Source organism: Ceratosolen solmsi, unplaced genomic scaffold, assembly GCF_000503995.2.
Source record: "Ceratosolen solmsi marchali unplaced genomic scaffold, CerSol_1.0 scaffold27, whole genome shotgun sequence".
NCBI lineage: Eukaryota > Metazoa > Arthropoda > Insecta > Hymenoptera > Agaonidae > Ceratosolen > Ceratosolen solmsi.
The window spans coordinates 2,510,004-2,531,354 of NW_011948426.1; the positions used below are offsets into that span (position 1 = coordinate 2,510,004).

General features: G+C 31.9%; 2 protein-coding genes across 3 annotated transcripts in view; both read left to right on the top strand.

Annotated features, from left to right (window-relative positions):
* kermit (PDZ domain-containing protein GIPC-like protein kermit) overlaps window positions 1-10,889 on the top strand; it is a gene marked incomplete at its 5' end in the record, with an annotated part of 12,844 nt that extends 1,955 nt beyond the window's left edge. Inside the window, 4 exons of the mRNA XM_011500731.1 lie at window positions 5,531-5,627; window positions 8,789-9,180; window positions 10,210-10,294; window positions 10,377-10,889. Coding sequence (XP_011499033.1) covers window positions 5,531-5,627; window positions 8,789-9,180; window positions 10,210-10,294; window positions 10,377-10,525 — 723 coding nt within the window. The remainder of the gene's footprint in view (window positions 1-5,530; window positions 5,628-8,788; window positions 9,181-10,209; window positions 10,295-10,376) is intronic.
* A 1,865-nt stretch (window positions 10,890-12,754) lies between these two features.
* The window catches only part of 14-3-3zeta (tyrosine 3-monooxygenase/tryptophan 5-monooxygenase activation protein zeta), a 60,853-nt gene continuing 52,256 nt past the window's right edge, over window positions 12,755-21,351 (top strand). The window contains exon 1 of one of the 2 annotated variants that reach the window (XM_011500733.1): window positions 12,755-13,155. The gene's annotated coding sequence lies outside the window, so the exon portion shown is untranslated. The remainder of the gene's footprint in view (window positions 13,156-21,351) is intronic. The other variant, XM_011500732.1, reaches the window with a different exon arrangement.

The following is a 21,351-nucleotide window of genomic DNA, read 5'->3' on the forward strand; positions in this document are numbered from 1 at the left end:
GCCATTTCTTTTCTTTCAAACATTTCAACTGCACGTTTTACTGTAGACATTGCTTCATGGTTTTTCATGGGCTATTCAGGTACTTTGACGAGTCCGAGAAGAGGATCGTTTATCTTGCACTTACAGCACTCTCATCATTGTTATTATCACATATCGGATTATACGCAGACATGCATTATAACTTGATATTTATCTTACTTTGTGACGCTCTACTAGCATGCTACCGTACATGTTTCGAATCAACAGGTCTTTGCTTACTTATTTTTAGGAAACGCGTGTGATAAGAATATGAGAAATTTAATCATAACGCGTAACAGCAATAAAATATAGACATTCATTTGATACAAGTAATTGACAAGATGATTAACCCTATAGGGCATCGAGAGAGATTTTTTTTTTTTTTTAACAACATATATATATGCAAAGCCGACGACGGCTATTAGCAATTTATTAATCTTTCCCTTTCCGAAGCGGAAAAATCAGAAAAATTTACTTCCATTTAGCTGTCGACATGATTTTCTAACAAGTTCGCCAATTTCACTCCAAAGAAGTAAAGTACAGGCAGGCATGCTGCTTTAATGCAATGCGCCAGTAAAATTCAATTTATCACATGAAATTACTTTCGAATAGTATCGCTACTGCTGGCATTTTTTCCCCTATAATCGCGAGAAAGAAAGGCTTGTTATTGCCAGGCTTAAAGCATTTTTTGTATTTTGTTTTTTTCTTTTCGTCTAAAAGACAAGTGATACGATGGCTTTTACATTTTCTCTCATCAAATGAAAGCTTCCATTCGACTCACATCCAATTGTCTCGTAATAAATAACAAACGACATAAACAATATGCGCACAAATCTAATAGGCCATTATTATTATTATTATTGTTGTTATTATTATTGTTATTGTTGTTGTTGTTGTTGTTGTTGCTATTGTTATTTTTATTGTTATATTTATTGCTATTGTTATTATATGCTGACTCTCTATAATATTTAGCATAAATTTCAAGTATCAATAAGTGAAAATACAAATAGATAAATAAAGCCATTACATTTAATGCACATGGAATATCCGCACTTTTTAATGACAAATTCTTTTCCTAATAAATAATACCACCATTAATATTTATAAATAATTAAATATTAATTTTATTCCAAATAGGCTAGTAGTCAGACACAGGGAGCTTAAAAAGCGTGAAGTGTTTGCCATGTGTCAACTTACATTGCTATATTGCTTTTTCAACTACTATACTTCATAGTTTCAACTCATTGTTATTACTTTTTAATTAAAATTCCTGCTCAAATAATAATTATCCTAAATACAATTTTGAATTTCACTAAGTGAATATTTTAATGCTCAAGATCGAAATACGTGCAACGAAAAAAAAAAAAAAGAAAAACATCTTTACAAAATAATGTTTTTATCAAACACGCGTGAACGTTAATTTTTCATCAAAGTATTTTCGCATAAAGTGACTGAAGTCGAAGGGAGCGGAAAATTTTCTATTGCAACAATTTATTTTGTTGATAATGTTCGGTTAGAATTAAACAGCCTACTTGCGATACTTTCCGAAATAATCAAATGTTGCCATTGAATCTTAGTGTTATCAACAGCCCGGCAGTTATGGCTACAGATTTTCTTTCATGTAGAGTAGAAATTCTTTGCGAACTACCGCTATTGTTATGTTTTGTTAAATTGCGCATGAATTTTATTCACGCAGTAAATTTTCCTTTTATGTTGCTGTATAAGTTATTTTCTTATATGACGATTCATATCTACTTTATATCCTTGCGACTTTTGATAATTTTTATCACTTACAGCTTTCACACTAAATCGTCGATCATAAATTAAAATTAGTACTTTTAATTTTTTTTTTTTTTTTTTTTTTTTTTTTTAATTTTTTTATTCTTCTCTTGAAAGGACAACTATATTGAATTTATTTCATTTAAATACACGTAAGGTTGTAAGTTATCCTTAGTGTGATAATTCATTATTCGACAACATAAAGTATTGTGATAACATGTGCCTGTATCAATGTCACATCCGTTCCACATATTCATAATTAGATAATTAACAAATTATAAATTAAATTGTTTTATTCAATTTCGAACGATTATTTCAAGCTAATATCGATAATATTTAAAATTATTGTCTTTGGGGGGAGGAAAAAAAATACTTTCTTTATATGATAATGTATTTACATGAATAAATTTATCACGGTAAAAGTAGATTGTTAATTTGCTTAACGTTGCTTGATATCGCATTTCGTATTCAGCAAATAAATGCAATTCCGTAATCAGAATTTCATTCACTCAACAATTAATATCAATTATTACATCAAGTTACTAATTACCGAGCCTTTAAAACGATAACATATTTTTTTAATAAAATTAATTAGTCAATGTGTGATGAGCGATGTAGACGACTTAACTAAATACAATTAACACGTCAATTACAAATAATAATTGTAATTTTTTAAGAATTGACTCTGGCGAATTAACTGAAAGAAAATAAGTATTCAACTATTTGCTTAGTTAGTTGTAACGTTAACTGCTGCTGGTTCATACTAATCTATACTGATAAGAGAATGCTTACGCTAGAAAACATTGGCACATGATTCCAGTTTCGGAGTAAAAATAATTGACTAAAGTAATATAGAGAAACCTTGAAAACTAGTGATATAATCGTGTTTAATTCGACTAATAATGATAATTGTGCATCATTAATTTTTATTCGATGATTTTTGAATATTCAAATGCTTTATAGTTCAATCTGTGAGTCAATGGTAAGAAATGTTATTAATAAACTGTTGATCGAATGACAAATCTATTGGTTTTGATTGTTTATAGAATTTCTTCATATAATACGTTTACGAATATTCGTTATATTTTGGTTAATGGTATATTTCATAAATTTTGAAAAAATCATTTTATAATTTTGACATTTACAAAATAAAATTTTTAATGAAAATTTAGATAATAATTGTTGAATTAAAAAGTTATTAATATATTATTACTATGGAAGTTGTAAATCAAATGTATCTCAATTTTATATTTCAACATTTGTAATTTAAAAACAAGTAATGATTAATGTATCTCTATAAAACGAAACGGATAGCTTCGGCATGGAGTGATTGATAATACAACAATCATAACATAATCAAAGGAAATATAAAAATGAAATTTTTTAATACTATATTTAAAAATATATATTAGTAGCATACAAAAATGCAGTAGTGATAAGCGCTTTGCCTCTCCCTAAACTGCGTATCAGACATTGCAGTTTATTTTTATTTTTGCTCGTTCGGCAGAAAGAGAGAGAGAGAGAGAGAGAGAGAGATACTTGAAACGTACGAAATATTTTTCTTGTAAAAGTACGTGAAAGGTAGTTTTTAAAATTCAAGTATCTAGAGGAAGAAGAATGACATGGAAAGTGATAGATTGAAAAAAAAAAGAAAAAAAAATAGAAAGACCGGAAATCGAATCGGTTTTGAGAGAAAATCCCTCCTAGGCACAACAAGAGCTCGTTTAGCAACTCCAAGTCACTCGGCAAGCAATTTCCAATCGTTTGCGAATCCTAGGGATAACTTAGAAGACAAGCCATTTATATCTGTTATTTTGTTTCACGACAACGAATGGCGAAAGCTACCAAGTCATATTTTTTAACTAGAAAGTCCTCTGGGCCGTCTTGTTTGTCAAATCAAGCCACTTGTGACTAATACTTATGCATTCCAAGACTTAAATAGACCGATTCACATTTTAAGACATTCGAGGAATTTAGTAATAACATTTATCTAATTAATCAACTTAGAAATCGCAAAATTATCTTTGTTGGAGAATTTCACGAGGTTATCGAAGGTGTTTGAATAATTGAGAATAGCACTTCTTTAAAGAGTACAATCATTTTTTAATTCTTTTGGTATTTTTTTTTTCTTTTTTTTTTTTTTAAATACTTTGAAACTATTAACTGAGATACGATATAGGGACTTGTTATTAATTTATTTGCCTATCATTTATTTGATTTTATTGATATTTTCATGTACTAACGGAAACGAGCCTTACATATATTATAGACTTGCTTGTTTTTTTTTTCTTCGTTTTTTTTCTTCTATGCACTCGAAAACCTACTTACCGTTAAAAATACTCTATTTGAAAGTGAATTTTTTTGTTTTCTAATATCAATATACACTCGTACCAAGATATTATATTGATTGCGCTAATTATAAGATATTCATATAGATGAGGTAACGATTATTAATCGAATGTATTGGAAATATTTAGATTTATCGACAATGCCATTTTATCGCCGTTACACTCTATTCGCTTCCATCAACGCTTCATTTTCACTATTCCCTCTCCTTTTAAAGCAAAAATGACATTTTTTTAAAAAATTTTTTTCTTTTTTTTTTCATTTTTTCTTTCTTTTACAAGGCATAATAATACTCATGAATTATAATCAAAGTAGCTCGGAATCCTTGTATCGTTGGAGCAGAAAATATACACTTTCTCGTCACGAGGCCAATTCCGCCGAACGCAAATTACGTGCGAGTAAACTGCTTTAAACGCCAAGTATTAGAATTTAACGCTTGCTAGCAGCAAGTGCACTTGGGTGCAAGGGTATGAATTCACCGGATGCAGGAAACAATTCGGTCACAGGCTGCAGAGCGCAATTTGACCTCTTGTTGTACAGTTACGGGTGCGTTTTCAACAGATTACAAAAAGGTATCGGCTTAATTGTTCTTTGGGAAATTTGTTGGTAAGTGGCGGTGTTTATTTTCAAATGCAAAGTGGCAACTTCTATGTGGAATTTCGATGTTCATTCTCGAATATGCGAATAATGCGTCCTTGGGGGAACAAGGCAAATTTGTTAAATTCGTGTTGGAAATATCAAGGCAAAAGGGCTCTGCACACTTGTTATTAAGACTCTTCCTCTACTTCGTAGATTGCGTTGTTGGTAATCCATTGAGAAAAGTGCGATAAAATTGCGTATTTGGTGAAGGGACGCGTGGCTGTGCTGTAGTAAATATATGGCAAAAGTGTTTTCCCCGTTCAAGAAATGTGCATGGAACGGATAATTTAATTGCTGTTTTGCGATACGGTGTCTACGGTTAGATTTGCCAAAAAATTAGACAAAATTAAATTAACAAAAAATTTAATATTGCTTCTCCCCGTAGTTGCGCATAGAAAGAAACATTTTTCGTTGCTAATTGCAAAATGACTAATAATACAAGTAAGTAGAAAAGTACTTTGTAGAAAATAAAGAAAAACGTTGCATATGTGATTTAAAGATATGGAATGTAAATAAACAAAAAAAAAAAAGAAAAGAAAAAAATTATTTTAAATAAAATATCATTCCATACTTTATAAATTTTTTCTAAGGTAAAAAATTTCTACACACGATTCTCCTTAATCTACAAGCAACAAAATATTACGATTATTAAAGACAATAATTGCACGAAATACTTCCATCTATTCTCATTTACAACGAATCCGAAATCTATTTATACTTATAAATTATATTTATCATTCTCTTGCAGATTCTTTTTTGCACATTAAATACTCACAAGATAGAAATGTCTGAGTTGGTGGGTGGACAAATTGGTTTGGATGACTTTATATTTGCGCACAAAAAAGGTTAGTTTCACTTCATTTTACAACTTTTATTATTGTTTTTTTTTCTCTTCGATTTAATTGCTTTGAATTTAATATTTTTTTATTTGTTTATTTTTTTTACATCCACTCACCGATCACTCAATCAATAAAATTATATGAAATATAACGTAGGAAAAGGACTCGAGGTAGTAGTATTATTTTTAAACTAAAAATTATAATCAGTTTTTTATTAAATTCTGCTAATGGAAATCCTCGAAGAACGAATAATTATAAATTATTCGACTATTATATTGTTACGGCGAATAATTTTTATTGTATCGCATTGTTTGAATAATCGTTGTATTGACATCGTATAAAAATTACTTTACTCCCAGTTATGTATATATTTTTCTCACACACAAAGACAAGAGAATATAGTTCTAAAGTAAGATTCATTATGCCTTTTGTGAATTAAATTAGCTGTTGAAGATATTTGGTCATAAAAGTACGTGAAATAAGCCGCGAAATTTTCAAAGACAATAGGAAAGAAGTATGTATGTACATTGCAATATTATATTAACAACTCAGAGAGTATTTTTCACGCTTAAAAGATAATTTGTTCACTCTTAGCTGCCTACTATTAACAAATTTTTCCAACATAAAATCTAAATATCTAGAAACGAATTTGTTATTTCAATCAAATTTTGTCGAAATGTTCAGCTGAATTATTAAATTAAATCGAAGTTTATCGCTTACGCAAATCTATATTATATTTTTAAAGCATAGGCTAACATTTATTGAAAAACAATATAAACCTAACAAAATACACAAAACGTTTTATGCATGAATGTAAGAATATTTATAAAACACAACTACATTTTTCATCTGAATTTTCAAGCTTTATTCTTCTACATTTTATTACTATTCAACATTTTATAAATATCGTCATTCACTCGATGTGAAAGAAACCTCGTAACTTTTTACTTGCGTATCATTACTTTTAAGTATTTCAAGAAGAATTCTACTGACGAGTAACAACGGACAATTATTCCTCTCGCAGACTCACATAATATTCATTGCTTCTATTTTATGAAAGGCATGTCGTTTTATGTCCGGTTAAATTCATGCATATGGCTTTGTGAACATAGTATCTTTAAAAAAAGTTCTGAACAATAAATTACTGGAGATATAACAATACATGTAAAGGAGACATTAAAATGTTCTTATTAATTGCCATGTGTATGCCCTTTTGATATCGAATACGCTCAATATCTTAAATACTTCATGTAAAAGTGATAAGATAATTGTAAAATATACGGCTTATTTTATGTTAAATGGCAATTGGATATTCTGCTTGAGATTACGCAAATAAATATCAATATTATTCCATTTTATTTGCAAAATTTTTCTTACATTACCAACCATTAAATTATTAAAACATAAAGAATGTGTATGTTTTAGCTTTGTTTATCAATTCTCAGCGAGCAATTGAATAAAATGAAAAAATACGACTCTTGCATTAAATCCTATAAATTCATTTTAATATAAATCTTACTCTAAGAAGCATTAATTCTTGTTCAATAAATGAGATTTCATTTTTAGATAAATAATTGTCATTGCTTACTATTATTTGCAATATACAAATGAATGAAGAAAAATCATATTTTCAATTTAATTTTATGATTTATTATTCTAAAAAATAGGTCTTGAAATCAGCGCTACTACTCATTTATGCTTGCTATGTAGATTTTACAAGAACGACAAATCTATATATCAGAAAGTCTCGATTTATTTATTACAAAAGTTATTAACATTTTGAGGACAGTGAATGATAAGTTGTCTTTTACAGATATTAAGATAAGCTTTTTTAAGAGCATTAAATTTTGTATATTGTAATAATAAATTCCGTATAATGAAATCAAATTTGTGCATTAAATTAAAAAATTATTCTATTATTAATTGATTAGTAAGTCAATAATTAATTAAATAAAGAATTGAATATATCGATTAAGCATAACATGAATTTAAAATAACATTTTTATTTTTATAGTTTTAATAATTTTTTTTTTTTATTTAAAACTCATATATATATATATATATATATATATATATATATATATATATATATAAAAAAATCTCTTTTATTACTCTTTTATTAAGCAATACAGAATTAGTCGAATGTACTTGTCGAATATCATATTTTTAATCTCGTTTAATTAAATATTATTATTTTTTTTTTAATCTCATTCTATTTCATCTAATTATTTTTATATCGAGTTCATTTATACTATTAATTTTGCCTGATCTATGAGCATGGATTTTGAAATTGAATGATTATTAGTAGTATTTAAATAGCTTATTTTAATCATAAATAATAAAATCTTTGATTTTAAGTATCATATTAGTTATATATATATAATTCAATTTCTATTAAATTTTCTTCTTTTTATACTTGAAAATTTATAAAGGATATGCAAATTCACGCTAGTTACCAAGTTGTACAAAATTAGTCTCAAGTACTTAACAATTTCTTAAATTTTAACGATGTAGATACATGATTAATTGCATTATTGCAGTTAAAAAGTTAAAAATCACTGGATCTTATTATGTGGTATGAATTTACTGTTTTTAATATGCGAACGGTAAAAGATTCGTGATGATGCCTACATATAGTTCTAATGATAACTAATTAATATGTTAATTCGATCGGAGAGATTTATTGCAAACTATACGTAATTTAAATCCAACTAAATCTTTACAAAGTAATTTTATATTAGAATTCATTATTTTATCAAATTATTATAGATTTATCATACAAAGCAAATTAATTATAATATTGTGTAAACGAAAGTGTGCTTTCTATTATTGGCAGTTAATTATGAAAAGGCAGTAGTAAACCAACAGAAGGCTAGAAACGAGCTAATTATTTTAATTAAGCTCACATCGCGTCCTTTCTCATACACTGATTAGAAAGGCTTGATTTTTCGCTCCAATCTCCGACATGTTAACATTTTCCAATAAAATTACCGTTTTATTTTGTATTTTAAATTTCAACAAAGTTTTCAATTTACCGCACAACGATAGCTGCTTATGGGGGTTAAACGAACATTTGCCCGATCAAAGCAACTTAATTAACGCTTAAAGCTATTAAACAATCCCTAGCTCAATGAACAATAAATGAATAATAACGTACGTATTCGTAGGGCGAGCAAAGGAAATTGAGTTGATAAAGACCGAGGACGCATTGGGACTAACATTGACGGACAATGGAGCGGGTTACGTCTTTATCAAGCGCATTAAAGAAAATTCGATAATGGACCGATTGAGAGTCGTGCAGATCGGCGACCACATCGAGAAGTTGAACGGCATAAGTCTGGTTGGTAAACGGCACTACGAGGTGGCAAGGATGTTGAAGGAGATCACGCGAGGTGCGACCTTAGTGCTGCGGCTCGTCGAGCCTCTCAGTAGAAGTGGCTTCGGGATTATCGGGCCCAGATGTGCCGGGCCCCGAAGCAGAGGCAAATTCTGCAGCTACGGCAACGGCCGAGAGACACTGAGATTTAAGGCCGACGGCATGGCGAAGATCGAGCAAGTGGTCAGTACGTTGGGGCAATAAATCCGTATATTCGTCATTCTGAGGAATATTTATCCTTATATAGGAGTCTTAAAAATAATATTATTATTTTAACCAACAATAATATTCGAGCGTTTGATAATGTGAGCTGCACATTCGTCGGTACTTTGAACATTATTCAACAATAATTTAATCTTAATTATCGTGCTTATTATCATTTAAATTAATGATGCATTAAGATGTAATTAAATTTTTTTAGTAATTAGATTTTTCGTTCATGTTGTGTAACGAAATATAGCTTTTAATAAAAAATTTGATTTTGTTTTCACGTACTCGATTATCGCAGGTCGACTAATTGACAAAATCACATTCTTAAAGAACAATTTTTATTGAATACTGTAAGATTTCTCAATGTAGTTATTAATTACGTATTATAATAAATAATTTGTGATAAAATCGTTAGATTAATAAAGTCGAAACGATTAGCGCTTCGTGTATCAACAGCATTTGACTTGGCAATATGCACGGAAGTAGTAAAAATAAATGTTACACGTGTGTGACGGGTACGTGTAATTTAGTATAAGAAAATATCTACGTAATTCGTTTCTGTAAGTGTATAATTATTCCTTTTTTTTCTTTTAATCTGTATTAAAATGCACTATGGTCTTAGATTAAGTTAGAAAATATTTAATACAGTATGAAGCATTTCTGTAGAGGAATAATAAATTGTACAAAACAAGTTGCTAGGAAATTATAAACTCTACCGACAATTTTACACCTGCCGTTTACTTAAATAAATGTTAATTTGTTATAATTCTAATAATTGCCCATAATTGCTATAGTTTCTTAATTTTAATAATCAACTGCATTTACAGTGTGATAATTAACGAAAAATTCAATTATTTCTTTAAGTGAACAAAAAATATTACGATATTAAGCGACGTAACAATAATTTCTTTAAAAAAAAAAAAAAAAAAAACAGAAACAGAAACAGAAAAAAAAACAAAAGAAAAACTAATGCTTTTTTTTAAATTGTTTTATTTTTTACAGAACGAAGATGATAAGTCAAGAGAAAAAATCGAGAAAATCAATAATGCATTGGATATTTACATGGGAATTAGCGACGTTGTGCTGGGTAATGAGAGGCCATTACTTTATTATAATATATTTTCCTTCCTTATCTTGTTTTTCTCTAAATTCGAATTTTCATGTTGCAGCTAGGCGACTATGGGAAATTGCTCAAAATAAAATAAATAGTATGGACGTTGCCAAAGCAATCGATAGTTCGATGCCAGATTCTTATAATTTCCCTGAGGATTTCATTTTTGATGTTTGGAAAATAGCCTTTGAAGCGAGAAATCATTAACAAGATAATCATAGCATATTTATTCATGATTAGTCAATTTTGTACATAGCATCGCGATTATCGCATCAAATTAATTTTTATATTTTAACAAATCACTTAATATTTTTTATTACTATTAAATAAGCAATCTATGTGCAATTTATGTACAGTCGTAGAAGTATAAGTTCACACGAATTTACGGTGCAATAAGTAGTTTCTTAACTTTTCAATAGTGAGTCAACAAACTACTTGTCGCATTGATTATGCATATTTTGCAAGAGTTAGTTCATGCTTCGAATCATGACTCAATGCGAATACAAACTTTGTATATTTTTACTGTATCGTTAGGAAAATATTTTGAATTTTTAATGTTAACGAGTTGTTATCCATGCATGCATACATAAGAAATAAATAAAACCAAATATATGTATAGTAATCGAGATAAGTTCGCGGATCCTTTATTATCAAATATTAAATGTAATAAAAGAATTATTCTCACGTTGAAAAATAAAATAATAATCAGATAGCCGATTTATGTATATTGAGTTGAAGAATCTTTATTTGGATTGTAATGAAAATAGTATTTTGTAAAGGTGATAAAAATTTAATACGACGATATTTCGTCAAAGAAAATTTCAATTTACGTTTATAAGTTTGTGATATTTGTAAAATTTACGTATACAATTTGATCTATACGAATTTCCAATTCTATCTTAATTTTCTATTCGACATATACGTAAACGTACATTTAATTAATTTTATCTAATCTATAAAATTGTTATCATGCATTTGTATAAGAATGCCATTAATATTATACGGCCATTTTATATGTTCGTATCGTTTGAATTAGGAATTCAATTTTTAAAATCTTGACCCGTCAATGAAATTCATACAAACGAAGCATTCACAATTTTTATTTATTACGCAAATCAATCAAACAATGAATCAATTATTTACGCAAAATGCATTATGGGTCTTTAATAGCTCGGCATTATATATTTTTCAAGAATAAGCATTGTTTACATTAAATTACGATTACAATAGCCATGCGTTTCACCAGGCGGAAGTTCAATCATGTAATTGATGATTAATTGAAAGTAAAATTGAAAAATGCCTTAAAACAACTTTGCCATGATAAATATGTATATTAATCATAATCAACTAAATCATAAAATATGATTAAATAAAGATAATTCACTAAAAAAATACCATTGTTACAAAGTATTATTAATTAAGCTGAGATGTTTGAATAACTATTGGAATAGTTGGAAGTTAATTTGTTGAATATTATCACGTGCAACTATTAGTCGTATCGTCATATTTCTAACGAGTTGTAATCGTACTAAACATTCGTCAGATGATTAATTTAATTTACACAAGTATGCGCACATCTCTCAAATCAATTACTTTATTTTCATTGAATGATATCCATGGTTTTATAAGACTCGCGAAGCATGAGCGCGGCAATCACAATTGTGCGGTTGAATTTAAATTTACCGTAGAACCTCCAGTCATTCTTATTATTATGTAATTCGACAGATGGCGCTAGCTAAGTCAAATTGACACTTATTAGCCACACACACTGTGCATTAAGCCGAAACGATTATTTTAACAATGAAGCATATCATAAAAGGTACTTCAATATGATTAATCGTCATATTTAATCGATTGCGTGTCATTTCTATGGGCGATCGACGAGTCCTTACGCGTTCTCGCTCTGAAAAAGCAAGGGGACGTAGGTTAGGTCGGAACACGCGCAGATGCACGTGTAAGGGGAGAAATCAGTCGTGCCAACCGTTAATACGTCCTGAGTCACTGAACATCGTAAATGAAAAATAAATCTATAGCACTGGATGTACCGGGGCTCGCTCTTTATAAGCATACCTGATATTTAATGGCAACACTCCCAATCAATAACAATGGCGCGAAAATGAGCGTAAAATGGGAATTGTGCGTTATCGTACGTGGAAGGAATGGAAAAGTGAGCGGCGAGTATGAATTACGCAGTAGGGGCGCATCGATCGAGAAGCAAATGGCGACGTATCCGGTGTCATGGTAGATTCAGATTTCCGCACGTTGGCGCAACTTGGCAGTAACTAGGAACCAGCGACGAGGCCGCGCGCGCGCACACCCATACGCTACTTACCGCATAGAGAAAGAGAGAGAGAGAGAGAGAGAGTGAGAGAGTGAGAGAGAGAGTGAGAGCGAGCGCGCGAGAGAGAGAGAGAGGGGGGAACTAGTAGAAGCACACAATCATAAAAGCGCACGTACATGCGCACGCACTCGAGAGCAGGAGAGAGAAAGAGATAGCGAAGGAGGCACGCTTGTACACCGTATCGTATCCATCGTCGCTGTTGCTCCCCCCTCCCTGTCGGCAGTTGTGCGATCGTGTGTGCGCTGACCGAGAGGAACGTCGTCGTCCTCGTCGTCGCCGTAGTCGTATGAACTGTAGTAACATATAAATCGTAAATTGGTGTGCGATCCCTCCTCGTGTGAGCGCTTCCGCGACGAGAGAGAAAGAAGCCGTGAGCGAGACGTACGTCAGTGCCGTCGCCGGAGGAGCTGACTTTTTGAAAAGAAGAACGAACGAAAAAAAAGTGCTTGCGACGAACGCCGAAATTTGCTAAGGCTGCAGCGCTACTCGTTATAAGGTTAGTGTCACTCTCTCTCTCCTACATTTCACGTCAAGATTTTTCAAAGCCGTGTGGCCCGACTCGCTCGTATCGTTCGGTCCTCCCCGCGGCCCCCATCCTCCTCCTCCTCCTTCTTTTTCTTCATCACCATCACCATCATCCACCACTACCCCTCTTCGTTAATTCATCCTCCTTCCGCTGTCGCCGACGATACCCCAATGTAACGTAGGCACGCGGTGTGCCATGGGGCTGCCAAGGGCTCGCTGAGATGCGCGCCTTTTTCTTCCGAGGGCTTTCACCACGTCCGTCCGCCGCCCGCTCTTCACCGGTTAATTTTCGGCTTCGGGGATACACGGGTCGCAGTCTTAATTTCCCTCTCGCATCGCCCAGTCCGCCCGTGCGATTAATCGAGCCGGACATTAATTCACGGGGAAATTGCGCGGCGACGTCGCCCGGTGGAGCCAAGGAAGAAAACCCAACGAGGGGAATCGCCGCCGAGTTGCCGGCGAAAATAGCTTTCTGCTCCTCACTCCCCCTCCCACGTCGCAATACATTCGCCGACGACGTCGAGGTTAGAAACGTTCGATTCCTGCAATCTTGCCGGCCCCTGACCCTGCCCCTGCCCATCCAATCATGGCCAATGGTGATAATTAGCCCGCTGCATGTGACGTCACAGCAGAGGAACCCCGGAGATATTCGGATGGTCCGCGCCATGTAGGCGAACCGATAGATAGGAGGGAGGAAGTATCGCATCGCGGCATCGCGCCACATTGATGCGCGCCGCCGCCTTTCTGTCGCCTCGCCTTGTCGGGCTTTGCATGCGTGTGCGTTCGTGCGCGGCGCACACGTTGGGCGAGAGTAGGGCAGTCGGCTTCTTTTTTTCTCCGGTCTCACGTTCACCTTCGCAAAACGTCGAGGAAGGTATGGAGCGCGTAGCGTAAAACGCGCGCGCGAAACCGGGGGCTGAAGGAGGACGGGGCCGGGAGGAGCAGGATGTGCGCGTCGTGAGCGGGGCGGGCGCAAGCGCCGAGGGGGCGACCGCGCGCGCGTGTGCGTGCGGAGGTAATAAGTCGCGGGAGGAATAACGACGAATGACGCACGCTATCGCGCTCGAGCGCGAAAACCTAGGCATATATGTACGTGGGCCCGCGCGTTCTTAAGGAGCCGAATAATAGCGGGCGACATAAAGTATCGGCCAGGGAGAAGAGAGAGCTAGAAGACGGTGATAGAGAGTGGGTGAGAACGAGAGAGAGAGAGAATGAGAGATTTAAAAATTCCGCGGTATGAGTGGGTACGGGTTTAGTGGTTCGGTCGGGGGGGTGGTGGTGGTGGTGGCGGCGGCGGCTATGAGTGACTGCAAAGGACGAGGACAGTGAGGGGGTGGTGGAAGAGGTGGTAAAGAAGGGAATGCGGCGAGGGGCGGCGGCCATGGCGGGGGCGAGATCGAGAGAGAGAAAGAGATGGAGTCAGCGCCCGCTTGCCTCTGCCAAATGGCGGCCATGTTGCTAGCTCACCGGCGAAAAGGAGAGGATTCTCGTGACTCGTGATTATCTCATGCACGAGACGATCATCCACGAACGCCTGCCCCTCCTTCTCCTCCTCCCACCCGCGCTGACCCACACGCTCTCACGCCACCTCAATTCTCACTTATGGTGTATGCTGGTAGACCGTTTTCTGACAATTTCTTTTACCCCTCTCTCTCTCTCTCTCTCTCTCTCTCTCTCTCTCTCTCTCTCTCTCTCTCTCTCTCTCTCTCTACCTCTACCTCTTTAATTTCAACGACACGGGATCTCGCCTTCGTGCCGTCGTACGATCTTTTTTACTACGCAACGAGCAGTCGATGGTTCCTTGTGACTTGCTATTATATTTCCTGGTTGAGTGAATTGGAGTGAAAACGAAATTGATTCTCGTGTATCGTGTACTTTGACCTCTACCCCCCTCTCTTCACTCCACTCCTCTCCTTTCCTCTCCACCACTCCTCTCCATTCCTCCACTCCACTCCACTCCTCTCCTCTCCTCTCCTGTCCTCTCCTGTCCTCTCCTCTCCTCTCCTCTCCGCTCCTCTCCTCTCCTCTCCTCTCCTCTCCTCTCCTCTCCTCTCCTCTCCTCTCCTCTCCTCTCCTCTCCTCTCCACTCTTCTCATCTCCTTTCCTCTCCTTTCTACTCTTCTCTTCTCTTCTCTCCCCTCCTCGGCAGCTCGCACACCCACCGTTTTTACGCGATGGATCCAAATACTACTGAGCGCAGGCGAAATAATGGATTCTGCACGAGGAAAATGTTTGGATTTCATGGAAAATTAATGGCTTTTTCACGTATATAATCTGTTTTATTGTCCTTTTTTCGATTCGACGATTTTTTACGTGAATCCGGCGGTTCATAGTTTTTATCCTCATTTTTCACGTATACAAAAGAGATGAATAAAGTAGTAAAGTAAAGTTGTAATGAAGCGACCACGCGGTTTTTTCATACAAAAGCATTCCTCCTTATAATAAAGTCACTTTAATAAAATGATTATAATATTGATAATCATGGAATTTCAAATAAAAATTTGATATTCTTTATATTTATGAAATAAAGCTATGACTTATCGTGGTTTGTGGTAAAAATGCGTATCTCCGAAATATAAAAAAAGATAACTGACCCAATGCCGTGTTTCTTTGCCAGCTTTTATCGCAATTAATCAAACAATTAATTACAATATATTTCAATCGAGGGCATTGAAATTCCGTTAAAAGTGTCAAATTGTATGATTAAATATTTGTTTTTGTAATAAAAATACATTATACTTTATCAAAGCACTCTCGGCATTTTAATTTCTATTGTCTCCGTTTAGTTTACATTTATATAAAATGAGAATTTAAATAATCAACACTTATTCGTCAATTTTTCCTAATCGTATGTGTACTTTGTTGTATTTGCTTAAATGATAAAAACTAAAAAAAATAAAAAGAGAGTGAGAGAGAGAGAGAGTGAACAGATTAAAGGCACCCCCCTCCCCCCCCCCAAAAAAAAAACAAGAAAAAAAGATAGACTTGGTGTAGTAAATTAAGTCTTTTGTAAGTGAAGGTGTAGAGTAAATAAAGTAGGCATTTTTATAATATAAAAATACAGTTTTCTATAGTCCAAAGAATTAACATTTAATTCAAGCCACGATAAATTGAATTAAATATATAATATAAAGCATGTATAATTAAATGTAAAATATCGAAAACGATTCGATTGTACAAATTGATTAGGCATTATATAAAATTTTAATTATTCAGGATAAACTGAATGAAACTAGTTTTAATTATGTGTTGCAAATAATGCAAATGCTAGTCAAAAATATACAAGTATACCATAATTCCCCCCCCCCTCTCATTTACGAATATAACTAATATGTATAGCTAGAGAAAGTGAAGCCAATAGATGGGAAGGAAACGAAGATTCTAATTTTCATATAAACTATGCAAAAATGTACCAAATAAAAGGGAAAATGCGATAGAGAAAATAAGAAAATTAACTATCCATAGTCATGAGAAGACATCAAACGAAATATATATATATATATATATATATATATATATATATATATATAACTTAACAGGCGATTAACCCTAACCTTATTGCTGTAATATAAGAGTTGCGCCGATATTGGAACACCCAAAATGAAAAAAAACGCACACACGAATACGTAAATGGACATATTATGCTTATTACTGAGCTCGAGCGATTTGATTTTAATATTAGTAAAAGTTTTATATTTATGAGGCCAAGGATGTCCATAAGGTAGTTCAACTTGTACAATTTGGAGAAAAATGTAAAATACCGAAGAGAGCAAAAACTGTTGCGATAACACGACAGAATATTCGGCCAACAGATGGCGCAGTTATACGATAGTGTTGTAACAATTTATCTGAGCAGTGGAAGAGATTAGTGTTAGTGAAATTAGTAAAGAATTTTATTGAAGAAATTTTTTTAATATTTACGTGCAATCGATTGGGCATTGAAATTTATATCAACAAATATTAAATTAATTACTTATCACTTTCTCATATTTAATATTGTTATTTAACAAATTTGAATTAATATAATAATATATTTTATCTTGACTTTATTCATATGTGAAGATGCAAGTTTTAATGGTCATTCAAAAAATAAAAACTTATTGATCTGATGTTAATCACATTACTTGAGAAAGAGTCCTTATATATATAAGAATATTTGTATTGTGTATTGTTTATCAATTGTCTCGTTTAGCAATGAACTTGCACGAATATGGAATACGACATACCTACCAATTATGCTCCAATAAATATTTTCTGTATCGGCAATACTTTTCGTCGCGCAAATTGTCTTTATTCCATGCCTTTATCGATTTACATAAAATGTTAAATAAATTAAAAAATAGTAAAATAGTAAATTATTATTAAATTTATTATTATTATATAAATTTATTATCATTAAATTAATATTATTATTAAATAAAATTCTAAAATAGTAAAAAAACTATTATATATTTGTATTAATATTTACGAATTTTCTTTTCGTTTTTTTCTTTTCTTTTTTTTTTATATTCGGCAATATTTATGGAAAGTGAAAGAATCGTAATGTTTTAATATTCTTGAGCATGATATACTGGAAGATAATAAAAAAAATCATTAAATACAAAGTTTTTCTTTATGTACATTTATTACATTTTACTCATTGATATATGATTTTATTATGATTTTCGCCATAAATATGTATTTATATTAAAAATAAATAAAATTTCACGAAAGCATTAAATTAATATATGATCATATAAATTATGTTTGCTAATAAATGACTAACATACATGATAATACGTAAAAATAGTTTGTTTTGCATATTCATATTCAATATATTTTTATAAAAAAAATACAGAACATTATAGTGAGTTAAATTATCCTTAATTTCCTTTAAAATGAGGCTGATTAAAATGGAAACATTTGACGAAAATCATATAAATAACTGACTTAAGATTGAACGTGCGTGCATCCCACGCTTACCATTGTTTCCTTATAAAGTTACCATCGAATAAATAATTTCATAATTTTATTTTTATAAAATATTTTCATTGACAAGAGGTAAAATTGGTCACATTCATCTTGCAATCATTTCCAGAAGAAATATCTATTGCATTATTGAATTACAACAAAATTTCTATCGTCTCACTGAAGAAAGAAGATTTAAATGTTAGCTGCATCTTTATTTCAATTATTTCAAAATGTAATTTATTAACAATTAAATCCAATCCCAATTTATTTTAATATCATATATTGGCTGAATTAATATTTTATCTATAGAATTTTTTATTCGAAAATTAGTAACCTATTTTTATTCTGATTTTCAAATAAAACATCATTTATCGAGCTAAAAAGGTGTAATAACATTTTTTTCTCTATTATTGTAATGCTTATGTGTAATATTTAAATTAACATAGATCATTTTGTGTTTCTGTAAATTCGTTGAAGTAATCGCAATCATTTATGAAATTTTTTTTTATAATTAATTAAGCATCGAGACTGAAGCGACGAGTATATTTATAAATTTATGCATCGATTAATTTATTTCACGAAGACAATTATTAAGTAACGTAGAGAGTACAAAATTTGAAATAAAAGTTGCGCAGAGTGATAATTTGGAAAATAATTTTGGATATTTTAATAGATTTACAAGATTTCATTACTTCGCTGATATAAGTATATTTAAATGAATCATTTCTTGGAGTTTTTTTCTTTTTCTTTTTTTTAATTATTTTTTAAGTAGAATAATTTTCACACTGCACTTAATATGAATTATATCACGTTGATTATATATTAATTATATTTTGATATCATTTTTATGATTCTTACGAAGCGATTTAACATTGGTGTCCGACTTTCTTCAGGTTTTTAATTCAACAATGCATTCATAAATTTTTAAATGAAATTGTTCGTACAAACACTACGTATTTACATCCATTCTAAAGAACGACATTTTTCGAAACTTCATATATTTTTTGTCTTTAAAATATCTGATTAGGTGAAAAACATATTCATTAAGTTAAAAATATGTAGAATTGATTTACGTAATTCAATAATATATGAAATCATTGGCACATAAATAAATTGTTTTTTTTTTTTTTTTTTTTTTTTTTTTTTTTAATTGCGTATGAATACATTAACGCCCATTATATTTATATATGACAGAAAAAAATTTTCTTTTACAATTTTTCAAATGTACGTAAAGGTGTTGCTGCAATAATCATTATAATTGCTGATATTCGTTAGTTAAAAGAATATAAAATATTTTACAATATTATATTGAGAGATAGAGAGAGAGAGAGAGATAGAGTATTTCAAATTGATTATTAAATATTTATTTAATGCTCTAATGCAATAAAATAAGTAAATTGTTTATACTTAGAAATATTATTGCCATTGATCTCAATCCTATCAAACTATATTTAAAATTAGATTTTTCGAAATGTTTACTGTCAAATTTTTACGTCCAGTTATGTATAGAGTCTATATTCAGAACAATTATACAGATTATATTCATATTGTTAAGAGCATTGAATGTGAAATGTAAAAAAGGTAACGGAAATAATTTAAAATTATGTTTCAAATACAAAAATAAATTAACTTTTCATCAGTTTAAAATATCGACGGATAAGATAAGAAATCTTTATTACCTAGATTTTCTTCTTTTTTTTTTTTGTTCTCTTGCATTTCAGTGTATTTCACTAGAATATTTATTTTTAGAACTTTTGTACTTTAAATAATCCGATGATTTATAATAATGCGCAAAGTATAATGTTTAACTGAAAATTATGTTCGTTTCGGGATATATATCAATTATTAAAAATACTTTGATAAAATTAATATTTGAATATTCTCATGTGTCAATATGTCTGTGTTGGGGCCGGGGGGGGGGATTTATTTATTTTATTTATTTGTTTTTTTTTCCATTTTGCTTTAATTTTTCTGATATTAAAATAAAATCGTACAACATTCTCATTTATTATTTATTACTGCGATAGGCATTAATAATTCAATTGATAATGCTGTAATTATACGTCAATTTTAAAAGGGTGAATAACTGGATGATATTCTTCCTTCACTGACTTCGAACTAATCACAATTATATACATTTGTTAAATCATTGCATCTTATCCTAGAAGACTGCATGCAGTACTCTGTATGTATGTGTGCTAATGCCGTCTCTCGCCGCTAAACAAAGTAATAAGCAGCTTGCACGTATGCAGGTATACGAAAATAGTTGTTTAACCGCGAGTTTGCAAAGTAGTTCACATACCTAGTGAGCCAATGTTTTTTTTTTATGTACATATATAGTTCACAATTTTATAGAATGTACTGATACATGGGCAAGCTGGATGATAGCGACATTCATGTGCACAGCTAACGATTGTGTTATCCAAATTTAAAAATTCTTGACTTTAATAAGGCAAAATTTTTAAAATATTACTTTTAATATTCTTTTTATGTATAGACGATGATTTCTACTAAAATTTTATAAATTGTTTAAATCAAATGAAGCACTTTTACAAAACATTTCTTCGTATATATTCGGAGTGCATTAAAATAAAAAGGGAATGAGTACGAACGTCGGATATGTCGAGTAAAACGGTATGAAACTGACAAATAGATAAACAGACTGTATGGGTGAGAGAGAGAGAGAGAGGAGCGAGGGAGTGATGTGACCTAGAGTTGAAAACTTTCGTCTTGGGAAATCAATTAATAAAAGCATTTTTTCCTCTTCTGCGCTCCATGTCAGCTTTTGTTGAGCATTAAATGTATTGATTCGCTTTAGTATAATTATTTTTGCGACACAACTGCTTTAGCGTATAAATTCTGTATTCGCTTGAATTTGTGTGAAGCATCTCATGCTTATTCATCCATTTCCGTATGCTTCACGAGCTATTAAACCGATGTCGTGACTCGCTACTGTTTTGAAGATTATTTTTATGTTAGATTAATGTTACATGGTCCACTGTAAAACTTGATGATTCAAGACAAATGTTTATTAGCTCGAGTACAGCTATAAATTATTTAAGTTTGGGGAAACGGTATGTGATGTTAAATTTGATTGTAATTAATAACTGCTGTACAGGTGCATTGTATGGGCCAGTATGGGGTAAATCCTATTCGGAGAATTACCTTTGTAAAGTGACATTGCAATCGGATTATTATTTATTACAGTTAGATTTTC